The 13,166-nt window shown below is 39.5% G+C and overlaps 1 protein-coding gene across 3 annotated transcripts in view; it reads left to right on the forward strand.

Annotated features, from left to right (window-relative positions):
• Positions 1-13,166, forward strand: part of CDK14 (cyclin dependent kinase 14) — a 319,525-nt gene that overhangs the window by 208,185 nt on the left and 98,174 nt on the right. For all 3 annotated transcript variants that reach the window (XM_013367818.3, XM_021290955.2, XM_021290954.2), the window contains one exon: positions 4,781-4,844. In XM_013367818.3, the coding sequence (XP_013223272.1) occupies positions 4,781-4,844 (64 nt within the window). The remainder of the gene's footprint in view (positions 1-4,780; positions 4,845-13,166) is intronic.

Below are 13,166 nucleotides of genomic sequence, written 5' to 3' on the forward strand. Positions count from 1 at the left end.
TAGTTAAAATTCTATGGCCTTTTTCAACAAAATCCCCTTTTTATCAAAAGAAAAAAAAACACTCTCCTGACATTTTTTTACTAAACTTTGTTTAGTCAAGTTGGCCTAATGTGAAGAAACTTGAAAATTCAGAAAATTGCTCAGCCTGATTTCCATAATGTTGTCTAAGGAAAGGCAGCTCATTTGCATGCTGGTCTTGTCATACTGCTCTGTTACTACAGAACCCCCAATAATACCACTGGCTGCACAGTCTTTTTCATGTTGAAGTCCAAACCATTGCCTTTCTTGAGGACTGTCAGATTTTAAAGCATTATTTCAGTAATATATGGGTTTGCATATTCAAAAGTTGTAGTGGAAATGGAAATGCTTGTTCTTTATTAATTGTGTGAGCATTTGGGAAGGAGCTGGTGGGAAAGATTTGCATCGCTGGTCCTCTCAAGAGATTGAGGTGATCTCTCTGGACAAATTGTTACCCAGAATGACCTCATTACGTGGCAGTAGTAGGGAATGCTTTTGCATTCAAAGCAGAATACAGGACAATATGACTAGTTCTGTTGATAGAGTGGCATAATGCTCACCATAAAATAATGACTCCCTTGGACACCAGGGAGCATGTTAATTAGGGGAATGATGAGTCTTTGTAAAATCAGACACAGAAAGCAAACAACTTCTTTTTTTTTGTATTAAAAATTTAAGTCAGTGCAATAGACCTTAATGCATTAGTGTTGTATTTCCTGGGCAATATTTTTATGTGGAAGCTTGAACAACAGGTTCTGGTTTTGTAACTTTCTGCCAAATTGTAACAATGTCTACTGACAGTAAGGGTATTTGGCCCTCAGTACCCTGATGTAAATCTATTATTTTCCTATAAATAGATTTCTCACCCTACAAAGTAGATTAGAATCTTATACTGATTTTGAACAGCGAGTTTCAAATTAGAAGGTCATTTTATCTCGTTAGTTAGGGACTAAAAGAGCCCAGAGTGTTTTATGTTACAACTGTATGAAGGGTGGAACAGCAAAACCCCAGTAGGGTTTGGAGTTTGCTTTGCAGAAGCCCCAGCCATCCTGGTCCCTGGAAAACATTAAATCCATTCAAAATTTGAGAACTGTAGATTATTCTTGTGTTAGTAATTCAATTAAAAACATAGGATATAAAACCATGCAAGTTGAATGTTTACTTCACTGAGAAGAAAATTATCAGTAGAGAAAGCAAACAAGTTAGTCTTATTTTTTCAAATAATTATCAGTGGTAAACATAAGCAACGGTATCAAGTTGGGGCTTGACTGCTCTGGCAGGAGTGGTTATTTTCGTGTTTTTGGAACACGAAAGGGAAAGAAAAACTGTTAAACTATAGAAGAGTCAGAACTCTCGGCAGTGTGGTTGGGATGAGAAGTGGTGGGCCAGGAAAGGATAGTGTAGGGCTAGGAGGTCACCCATGAAATAACAGCTCCTGTTGTTCAGTTGTTGTCCCCAGCTGCTGTATCTCCTATATCTTCCACTGCCACTGGTTGCTGTAAGGTTAGACTTGATCTCCAGCACTGGCTGGGTAACTACTGGTTTGCTACAGCCAGCTCCCTCATGTACTCAGTTAGATGCCAAGGTGGTGCCAGTGGTTTGGTATGGATAATCAGCCTTACCTGCTAACAGGCAGCGTTTTGGAGTAGAACAGAAGACTCTTGGGTTCCCCCTTCCTCCCCTGCTTTTCTTTTCCATATTAGTCCCTTAATTCCCTTTTGTAAGCCCCAAAACAGGGCTTCACCACTGTGGTGTTATATGTGACCTCCACTTTGCTTTGTTCATAGTATGTTTCAAAACTCCTTGCTTTGGGTTGCCTAATCCCATCATCAAAACAGAATTGATTGCTGCTTAAAAGCATCTCTTGCAAAACGATGCTTACAAATCTCTTTATTTTGACATACCTGTGGGCAGTGACTGTTCCATCCTATCCAAACCTACAGCTGTTCCACTGCTGTCTTCTTCTTGTTTGCTGGTCGATAGTCCCATATTGTGAATTTCTGTGTTGGGCATGTTGAAAGTCATATGGAAGAAGGATGATCTTTATACTGTTTGTACAATGCATTAAAGTACATTGTCTGGATCCTTCCCTGAACTACGAAGTGGCCCCTACCTTGAAAATGGTAGGTATTTAGGTGACAGAAAATGACCCTAACTGCTACCCTTGACAGAAAGTGTAAGTAGTGGAGGCGGTTTGAGTACTCCAGTGCACAGAATTTGTTCATAGCTGGCTTTTAAGCAGTGTAACAGCAGATGTGCTAGAATATTAGAACTGGATTGGAAAACCAGTAAAACAACCAAAAATAAAGTGAGTCACGTAAGATTCATTAAAAGTGGTCTCCCATGAAGCCCTCTGTTACTGGACCTGATGGTACCTTGAAAATCAGAATAATCCAAGTTCTATATTAAACTGCTCTGATAAATATTCTACCTTTCACTGGAAGTTTTAGATTTTGTTATCTGGTTTTAACATTTATCTGTACAGTCCCTTAGCTGAAAATGTCTCATCTAAAATAATATACAATTAAGAACATATATTTAGAAGGATGTGGCTAATTTTCTTATATTCATTACATTTCATGAGAGAATATTCCTTTGATTTTCTAAGTTGCAAAACTGAGGGCTGTGTTTCTTGATTTAAACTGATGCAAGAATCTGTGTTTTTAATCCACGGGCTCCCTCTCCTGGTCTGGAGGGCGCTTGGCACCAGGAGTTTGATTAATACACAAACCAGGTGAAAGTTATTTGCAAATTGATTTAATCATGGCATAGTGTCAACAGTGTCTCCTGACTTCTGTGTTTAATCAGAGAACTCTTCTCTCGCTAATAGCAATAAGGAAATGAATATGGCTGTTGTGATGATTGAGGGTTGCAGGGTGAGGTTTGATCTTATTCAAATGCTGATTAAGGTGTGTTTCATGAGGACTGAAAGCAGTGTCCTACAAATAATATTTACAAATAAAATCAATGAACTTGCATATCCAAATAACCACATGAATGAATACTGTCTAATTGAAATGATACTGTCATTTTTGTTTCTCTGACACCTTCATGCTCTGCTTTCATCTCCCTCTCCTGGTCACACCACAAATAAATTGGACTATTTGCTTATTGTATTTGATAGTGGAGAAAGATGGTCTTTGCATTAATATTCTTACATTAGAAATACATTAGTATTGTAAATTGCTTAATATATTTGAGTCCCTAGAGTCGTAAATCACACCTGTGAGGTACGAATTGTATCTATCTAAGAGGTCACTTTCTTTTGCCTCAAGTTTTTAAGCCAGTTTCTAAATTTCATGAAATAAATTTCTGGCAGAGTCCAAGAGAAATGTTTTGTGGTTTAGCTTCCCAGTCTTGCTTCTAAGATTTTTTTTCTAAGCTTGAATTTATTGACATGAGCATAGTTTACACGGTTTAAGAAGTACAACACATATTCTAGAGCAGTCCTTCCTTGGATGCTCCTGATGTATATGTATATTGCAGCAGACACAATTAAAAGAAAAAATTCTTTGGCTCCAAATGACTGGGAGTAGATGTTTTGCAGCCTGCCCTGGGGTGTCACAAACTTTCACATACTTGGACCAAGGATTTTCACACTAACTTTGTGCTTGTTTTCTGCTTGTGTGAGTGACCACAGAATATCACAGTGACTCTAGATATGCTGATCTGAAAGAATTTATTCAGATATGCAGTGCAGGTAGGAGCAGGGGATTTTGTACATTTATGACAATGCAAAACAAGCACCAGCTAGTGTGAAATGTTTTCACATTAGAATATTAGCCTTTTACTCCATGGCCTGAGCTTATAGCAGATATTGAAAACAGTCCCTAGCATTTTCATTCATGTTAGAAATTGGGTGTAAATTTGTAACAAGGAAGATCCTGCTAGTGAAATATCAAATTCCACAACTCATTCAGAGTGCATGTGTTGAGCCGCTGCGTTAGGTGTTCCTCTCAGGTCCACTTACATCAAGTTTTAACAGTTACATCTCATGAAGCAAGAACAGGTTTGGGAGAACTAATGACAGCAGTTCTCTCAATTTATTTATTATTTGTGCAAAAGACACAGGGGTGACATTTTCATATGTGCAGAGGTTGGAAGATGCACATGAGAAGTGTTAAATACTTTGCTGCTGAAAGTCTGAATCACACTACAAGAAGGAGGACAATTGAAATGAAAAGGAACAAAGCATAATGCATAGGTCAATAGAATTTGTATTTCCTAAAAATGTGCTATTTTTATGTATATTACATCCACTTAAAATGACAATTATTTACTGTGCATTCTTGTTCATGCCAGGCCCTTGGTCATCTGCTTCAGTATCTGTGCAAATCTTCTGTCCTAGCATCTATTTGGTATCTGCTCAGCTTATTCAAATTTACAGGGATTTAAATTATTTCTGAGGTAAAATATCTAGCCTGTGTAATATCAGTGTTCTGAGATATGCAGGTAGCTTGACACTTGTCATTGGAAAGTAGCTTTAACATATATTGGTTAAATAGGCAACCTGACAGGAACACAGCACCATTATGTGCTTTACTGATTCCACTGGTAATCATCTAACTTTTTGTAATTTCTTCCTCCCTCACTTCCCCCAATAATTAAGCCTATTTAAAGTTTAGATTGTAAGGAACATTGAGCTCTTTGGAGGAGTGGCTTTATGCAATGCTATGTTGTTTCTATTAAAGCAATATGTGGTTTTTTCTTTTTTCTCTTTTTTATTTCTTTCTTTTTTTTTTTTTTTTAATTTTATGCACAGGTACTTGGAACACCAAATGAAGATACGTGGCCTGGAGTCCACTCTTTACCCCATTTCAAACCAGGTAGGTCAAGTTCATTCAAATTGTCTTCCTGGAAATACAGGACACAGACAATTACACTCCTGCCCACAAGCTTCAAAATGACCTGTTACACAGTACTTGAACCACAATGCACTTTTTTCCAGCTGCAGATTTTTTATTGTGCTCAGGGTGGCTGTTTTTCTTTTAATTTATCTGCTCTCTTTTGGTTCCCTCTGCATTTTCTCCTGTTTATTACAGTATGAGCCCTGACCTCCTTGCATTCCTCAGCCAGAGTCTTGTACCTTTCAGATTGCTGGTAGGTTGATTTCTGATCAGTTTTACTTTTCTGCAGACCACTCTGAACTTTGTGGAATGCTAAAGGAAACTAAACAGTAGAGAAAAGACTTTGTGAAAGGTGAAATTACTACTAGATCATCTGTTAGTACCTTTCTACAAAGGTTCAATTTTTTAATGTGCATTGTACTTGAAATTGTCATATTCTACGACCATTCTTGAAAAGCTGTTTCACCATCTGATACCTTTGTGTAAGAGGGAGTAGTTTGTTCTCTAGAGACTGTAAGTGTGTGGTCAGCTTCATTATGCTATATATGTATGCATCTGTATTTATAGAATATGTATAGTAATGTGAACTTTTGAGTCGGAATCTTAGAAACACCGTTTTTTAAACATACCGAGCAGGCGAGTAGGAGATACATTGGCTGATGAAAATGTGAAATACCGGAACTGCCTGTCCAGAGAGTTTTGACATCTCCATCCTGTTTAAAACCTGACCAGACAGGACCTGAGCAGCCTGAACTTGTTGGACCTGCTGTGAGGGGTTTGGACTAGACAGCAAAGAGAAGGTCACTAGATGTGTTCAGATGAAGCACTTAATTGGCTCCCAGTATATTTTACTAGGATGAGTCTTCAGTTTATAACTGTATGACTAAAGTCTGGGAGTGACAGAGTTGACCCAGGAATCCAATTTCTCACAGGCCCAAGATCTCTCAGTAAACTGGATCTCCTTTATTGCAGATGATAGTCCCTCCAGCTTTTGTCATAAACTGTGTCAAGCTGGCACCATTTCAGGACAACGGAGAAGTTTACCTTGGTTGATGAGGACTGGGTTAAGGACCAGTTAAGCAATCCGGACATCCATAAATCCATAGGTCTAGATGGGATGTAGCTGTGGGTGCTGAGGGAGCTGGCTGAAGTAATTGCAGGACCACTCTCCATCATCTTTGCTAAGTCATGGGAAACGGGAGAGGTGCCTGAGGACTGGAGGAAAGCAAATGCCACTCCAGTCTTCAAAAAGGGCAACAAGGAGGACCCAGGTAACTATAGACTGGTCAGCCTTACCTCCATCTCTGGAAAGGTGATGGAACAACTTATCCTTGGTGCCATCTCAAGGCATGTCAAAGATAAGAGGGTCATTAGGGGCAGGCAACATGGCTTCACCGAGGGGAAGTCGTGCTTGACCAACCTCATCGCCTTTTATGAGGACATAACGAGGTGGATAGATGATGGCAAAGCAAATGGTCTATCTTGATTTCAGTAAAGCATTTGACACAGTGTCCCACAGCATCCTTGCTGTTAACTGAGGTAGTGTGGACTGGATGATTGGGTAGTGAGGTGGTCTGTGAACTGGCTGAAGGAGAGAAGTCAGAGAGTTGTGGTCAGTGGGGCAGAGTCTAGTTGGAGGCCTGTATCTAGTGGAGTCCCTTAAGTGTCGGCACTGGGACCAGTACTATTCATTATATTCATCAGTGACTTGGATGAGGGAATAGAGTGTACTATCAGCAAGTTTGCAGGTGACAACAAGCTGGGAGGAGTGGCTGACATGCCAGAAGGCTGTGCCGCCATCCAGCGAGACCTGGACAGGCTGGAGGGTTGGGCAGGGAAAAATTTAATGAAATATAACAAGGGCAAGTGTAGAGTCTTACATCTGGGTGGGAACAACCCCAGGTTCCAGTATAAGTTGGGGAACGACCTGTTGGAAAGCAGTAGAGGGGAAAGGGACCTGGGGTCCTGGTGGACAGCAGGATGACCATGAGCCAGCACTGTGCCCTTGTGGCCAGGAAGGCCAATGGCATCCTGGGTGTATTAGAAGGGGGGTGGTTAGTAGGTCAAGACAGGTTCTCCTCCCTCTCTGCTCTACCCTGGTGGGACCACACCTGGAATATTGTGTCCAGTTCTGGGCCCCTCAGTTCAAGAAGGACAGGAAACTGCTGGAGAGAGTCCAGCGCAGAGCAACAAAGATGATTAAGGGAGTTGAGCATCTCCCTTATGAGGAAAGGCTGAAGGAGCTGGGTGTCTTTAGCTTGGAGGAGACTGAGGGGTGACCTGATTAACGTTTATAAATATGTAAAGGTTGAGTGTCAGAAGGATGGAGCCAGGCTCTTCTTGGTGACAACCAATGATAGGACAAGGGGCAATGGGTACAAACTGGAACACAGGAGGTTCCACTTAAATATGAGAAGAAACTTCTTCTCAGTGAGGGTGACAGAACACTGGAACAGGCTGCCCAGGGGGATTTGTGGAGTCTCCTACTCTGGAGACATTCAGAACCCGCCTGGACGTCTCCCTGTGTAACCTCATCTAGGTGTTCCTGCTCTGGCAAGGGGATTGGACTGGATGATCTTTTGAGGTCCCTTCCGATCCCTAACATTCTGTGATTCTGTGATCCTATTTTAATTCCAGCCTGTCATATTAGTAAAATCTGCAAGATAATAGTGGCTTCTTTGGGGCAGCAAAGAGGCAGGAGATGGGGCAGGGAAGTTGAAAAGGACAGAGAGATCTAGACAGGTCTCAAAATAAGAGAGATGAACAAATACTTTGTGGGACTTATCCTGATAGTAACACAAAACCTCAAGAAAGAGGAAGGCAGGCAGCTTTCTTGGACATTGCTTTTTGGTCTCTGTCCTACTGCTGTCTTATTGCTCTATGGTGAAATCTCTCTACATTACTGTCTGTGAATTAGTAGAACTTCTTTAACAAGTACAGTTTTTCACTGAAATACCAAGAATACTACAGTTTTCTTCCTTAAATCAGTGTGTCATGTTTACAAGCTTTTGTGTTTTTCATTCTTGCTACTCATTAAAAGGTGAGCATATACACAGAATCCTTACAGAAATATAGTGGGGTTTAACAGCAGTTCAAAGACATTGTGTTTTAGCCAAGAATAGTAAAGAGGAGGAGAAAACCTGGAGATGACAGTAAGTGGTCTTTGGGTTTGTTCTTGTTTTTATTCTTCTGTGTGATACAGAAAAGTTTTGAACAGTAGATGGCAGCCAAGAAATTTCCTGGTTTCTTTTTTCTGTTTGACTTCCAAGTGTTTTAAGGGATGGGGGTTTATTACTCCAGAAGAACATCAGGAAATAAATCCACAGTAGGCACTTCATTAAATCTAATTTTTATACAGGCATTGCTTTTATTTTCTCCATCCCAGGCAATGGATGTTGTCAGCTATGAATACATAATATTTATACAAATGCAGAACTGGGACAGGAGAAAAGATGCCCCAAGACAGAAAATGGTCACTCAGTATTTTCACCATTTCTGCCTGATATGGTCTTTATTCTCTCAGGTCGTTTCCACATCTGTGAAGTATGTGAATTTGCAAGTCGGAGTAATTACTGTTCTTGTTGGCAATTATTTACTCTTTCTAGGGCCTATTAATGCAAAGTCCTGAGCTCCTTAATTCTTGTACACTGTGGAAGTCTGAGAACACTCCAAAGGAAAAAGCCCTCTTCTGCACATGTACTATGTTCTGCACTCTCTTTGTACCACCCCATATCCTTCATGGATTTGGTAGAAGGATTTTTTGCCTGTTTGTTTTACTGTTCCTTATTTGCTGATTTAGAAATTACAGCAATAGAAAGCATAATCTAATTGGACGACTAAAGCTTGGCTGACATACCCCAAAACTGAATAACTGGACTTTTTGTTGGTAAAGTGTGGAATTGTTAGAGCAGCAAAACATGTCACTTCTAGGATCATACTAGGGTGCCAGTATCTAAAGCATGCTCTGTACAAAGTGCTCTGACCTGTGGGCTGGGCTGGAGTTAAACTGTTTGCTCGTGCCATTAGGGTCATTGGAGCTGTTTGGTCATGGATACCAGGTTCTCTTTTGCTTCTTAAAACCCTGATTTCCTTCATGCCATTCTGTGCACAAAAATTTTCTGGCTACGGCAAGGCTGCATTGTCCCCTTCCACAGATGCTCAGCCAGCCATGCTCCCCTCCCTGTTGGCCTGAAATTGTTGTTAAGCCCTAGAGAGAACTTCCTCGGTGTACGGGACTGAAAGGCTCTTCTGACTGACTTATTTGGAGGAAGAATGGAGGTTATTGCTTTAATAATACATCTAAGATGGCTTAGTCTTTTTCTTTCCTTAGCAGAAGAATGCAGGAGAGAACATGAAATGTCTTGCCAAATCTGAACGAATTCTATTATTTCTTAAGATTTGTGAAATAATTACATTTAAATATAGATGATATGGGGTTAAGTAACTCCTGGGCTTTATATATCTTTGTGAGTTTTAAGACCGATAACTGCAAACAGTAAGTGTGATAAATTGAGAAGTACGGAGAGCACTGGTGGTGAGGATATGAAATCCACTTACACAAGGCTTTGATGCTGTAAAGTGAGATGTAAGTGTAAAAGAATGGAACTTGAACAGAAAGTATCAGTAATAGATAGTTACTGTAGTTCAAAAAAAGCTGGGTACGTTAAATGCCTGTAAAGTTGGGAAGAATGTTAAGAGTAGAAACAAAAGGTCATTGGATTTCATGTTTGCATACAGACTTAAATAACTAATTTTCATGCTGTGATTTGGTAGGGCACAGTCCTCTGCTGCAGAGAGTCAATCACAGTTTACCAGGAAAACTTGTCTGAAAAAGGTGGCATTAGTCTCTTTTCCATTAGTGTGGCCAAGTGTTTGATTGTAATGGAAAGCAACCAGTGCATAAACAACAACGATCTCTGACATCTTAATATGTGGGAATGTTTCTGAGGCTGAATAAGAAATGTGTTCTAAGGCTGGCTGTGGCTGGCTGTAGATCATCTAAACCGCTAACCTCAGTCATTTTAGCAGCTGAAAATAAAATTGTTGTAATTTGTTTTGCCATTTAAAAAGTTAGAAAACAACTTGTATTTTATCTGCCTGCTTTGAGATCTTCAATTAGTTTCCATTTTACAAATACTTTAAGTAATCCAGGAGATGATTAAAGCTGAAAGTTGACCTGGTCTTTGAGTTTCCTCTGTGCCTCAGCCTCAGTCCTCTCAGTTTGTGTACACAGACACACATGTCTTGCTTAGTAAATTACTTAAGGATGAACAAAGTAATCCATCTGAAAATTCTAGAAGTATTTCAGTAACTTCAGGTTACCTCTATGATGGATTTTGTAACTGTTATGACTGCTATAATCCTGAGTGGGTCTTCCAGTACCCAGGTATTGCCAAAGTAACCCAGCCATTCAGAATCACTGTGGAAGTAAATAATCTGTCCTTAAATAGGAAGGCAGTTTGAGGAAATTATGGCAAAGCATTAGTAGTTGTTTCAATAAAATCTCAAGGTTTCATCCAGCATGGAAGCCTCATTTTACAGATTACTGGACAGAGACACTGCAAGCGATGAACATGACCCTCCGACACATGACTTGGAGAACATGTTTTCACTATTTATTCTTTTGTTACAATACTTTAAGAAATGTGTAGATTTGCTGCACTAGAACAGATCCAACCACTGGTAGTATCACCCTACTGATGTTTCCAGGAACAAAAAGAAAATAGGCATCTACTGTCTCATCTGCATGAGTGGAGATGAAGCAGTATTCCAAAAGAAGCTGCTTCCTTAACAGTCATGAAGCAGTATTCCAAAAGAAGCTGCTTCCTTAACAATCTTGTGTCTGAGTCTTCCTGATTTTTTTGTATTATTCTCTCTACTGTCATTAAATCTCCTGTTTTTCTTACTCTGGAGTCTTCCTCTCTCCTCCAGCCATTTTGTCTGGATTCAGAGTCCTGTCCAAATAACTGAGCAAGATAAGACTTTTGTATCAACATCTACACTGAAGTCCTCATTCTTCCTACATTATCAGTCAGTGTTTGGGATGGATGTTGTGTAACTTCCATCCTGGGAAGTTAAACAAAGATTTATCAGAAGGTGCTGTCAGTGGGCACAGTGGTAGGAGGTAAGATTTGGCCACAACAGAAGGTAAATGAGGTGATGTTGTTGGCCACAAAGAGATGGAGAAGTTGAGGACAAGTAGTAACTTGTTAGGAAGGTAGAGAAAGCATGAGATTGCTTTGTAATGTTCACTGTGTCTTAGTTTCCTTACAATACTGTTTGTAGGTGAAAGAAAGTTAAATATTTAATCTTTAGCTGATGATGTGGAAGCCTGAACCTTGCTGAGTTCAAGAGGTGATCAGATATAATATGAATTAATATACCTGAAAAGGTGCCTTCATGAGACAGCAGAAACATCTCCTGAGTACTGGTTTTTAAAAGAGAATCCTTAAAGTCAGAATGGAAAGAGTTAAGAGAAGGAAACTCTCCTCAAGGAGAAAGTAGGAGACAGAAAGAAACCAGAGAGAGAAAAAAGCATTCATAGGAAATAATGCATAACACAGAGTCTGCCAGAGATTGACAGATACTTCATGGATTTATTAAAAAATCTCGAGTCTGTGAATAATGAAACCACTGCAGAGCTGGTGTTCTGACTCAGGAATTCTGCTTTGCTTCCCAGGTGATCGATAACTATAGATTTGGTTTAGAAATATGATCTGTCTACCTACATCTTAACAGCTGATTGATAGCCAAGTTTTTACAAAGGATCAAGTCTTCATTTGGAGTAGGGCGGAGCTGAGAGACTAAGCTCCTTTGCCACAAACCCGTGGAAATACAGTATATGAGGACATATGGCTTTTCAAACTTTCGTAACACTTTTTGCTATAGAGTTTCACTGAAGTCTGTCAACAATTTGTTACACACTGAAGCAATATCTTGTTTATTTACATCTACACTGATGCCAGTGAATGTTCCCAGGCGATGTGGGAGTCTCTGCTGTTAAACTGTTGGAGTAGTCTTTACCATGCCTTTAGCTCACGACAACTAGCACTTCCAAATAATTAATTCCTGGGCATGGTTTGGTTGTTAGTGTGGGCTGGGGACCATTCCCAGTAAGTAGTATGCATTGCACTTATATTGGAGGATGGAGGAGGAAGGTTGCTGCAGAAGTATGGACATGGACAGTGATGGTGTCTCAGCCAGACGACAGTGCCAAGTACATTTAACTTACTGTAGTCTTCAGGAATTTGAGTGCTTGAAGTAAGGAAAGAGAGGGATCTATAAAATATAATTAATTTCAAATTTCTCCTCCTCTTTTTTAGTTTTGGCAAAATTGTAACAGTCAGTATTTCCTCAAGTCTCTGGTATCCACAACCCAAAGGAAGCAGAGTTGTCAATGTTTTCACCATTCGTTAAAGAATATTGCATGAAACTGAAAAGTTGAAGTAACTACTATATATGCAAAGGAGCCAGGGAGGGCACTGCTAAAAGGTGGAGTTATTTACTATAAAAGCCCAGTGCTTTAGACAATGCTGATTATTAGAATTGCATTTTTTTATCCATGCTCAGTAGAGAATCTAGAAAACAGCATTTATCCTTCCTCTTTACACAGCCTGTGCTCTGCTGAAGCAGGTGCTTTGGGGAGGAAGGAGAGGGGATAGAGATAGAGGGTGGGGAATGGAAGTAATTTTTCTCAAGGCATTTGGCATACAAAAGCAAACTTTACCTCGTGATTGTGATAAAACTCCAGCTGTGATTGGACTTCAATAAAAACTCTAAAAGCACATTAGGACTACAAATGGTTCTCAAATTTTCATTGTCAGCATGGATGCTTGTCTTTATATCTTTAGCAAACATTATTTAAATATTTTTAGGATTGAATCTTTTAATAAAAATAGCATGGGTCTTACATATCACAGTACAGTTAGTCACTTTAGATTTTTAACTTAAATGTAAAGAAAACCCATTTAAAGAAATCATGCATTAGACTTTTCAAAATATTAATTATAGTGATGTTTAAATATTTGCATTTAAGCTAATCACATTTGGTTTTAAATAGAGAAGAACATTAATCAAGAAATGCATATTAGCCAGCATGTTTTGATTAACAACATAAAAAATGCCTTGAAGTCAAACTGCATTTTAAGTTTTTTGGTTTAGACTAGCAGCTGATTATCAATAGTGCTAAAAAGGAGCTAAAAAATAAAGATGTAGTCTGCTTCTAATTCCTTACATAGCTTTTCTTGCCTATTCTAGGTCCTTTCAAGGCAACGGTGGCAAAGGTATAATAGTTCATGTGCT

Source organism: Columba livia, chromosome 2, assembly GCF_036013475.1.
Source record: "Columba livia isolate bColLiv1 breed racing homer chromosome 2, bColLiv1.pat.W.v2, whole genome shotgun sequence".
NCBI lineage: Eukaryota > Metazoa > Chordata > Aves > Columbiformes > Columbidae > Columba > Columba livia.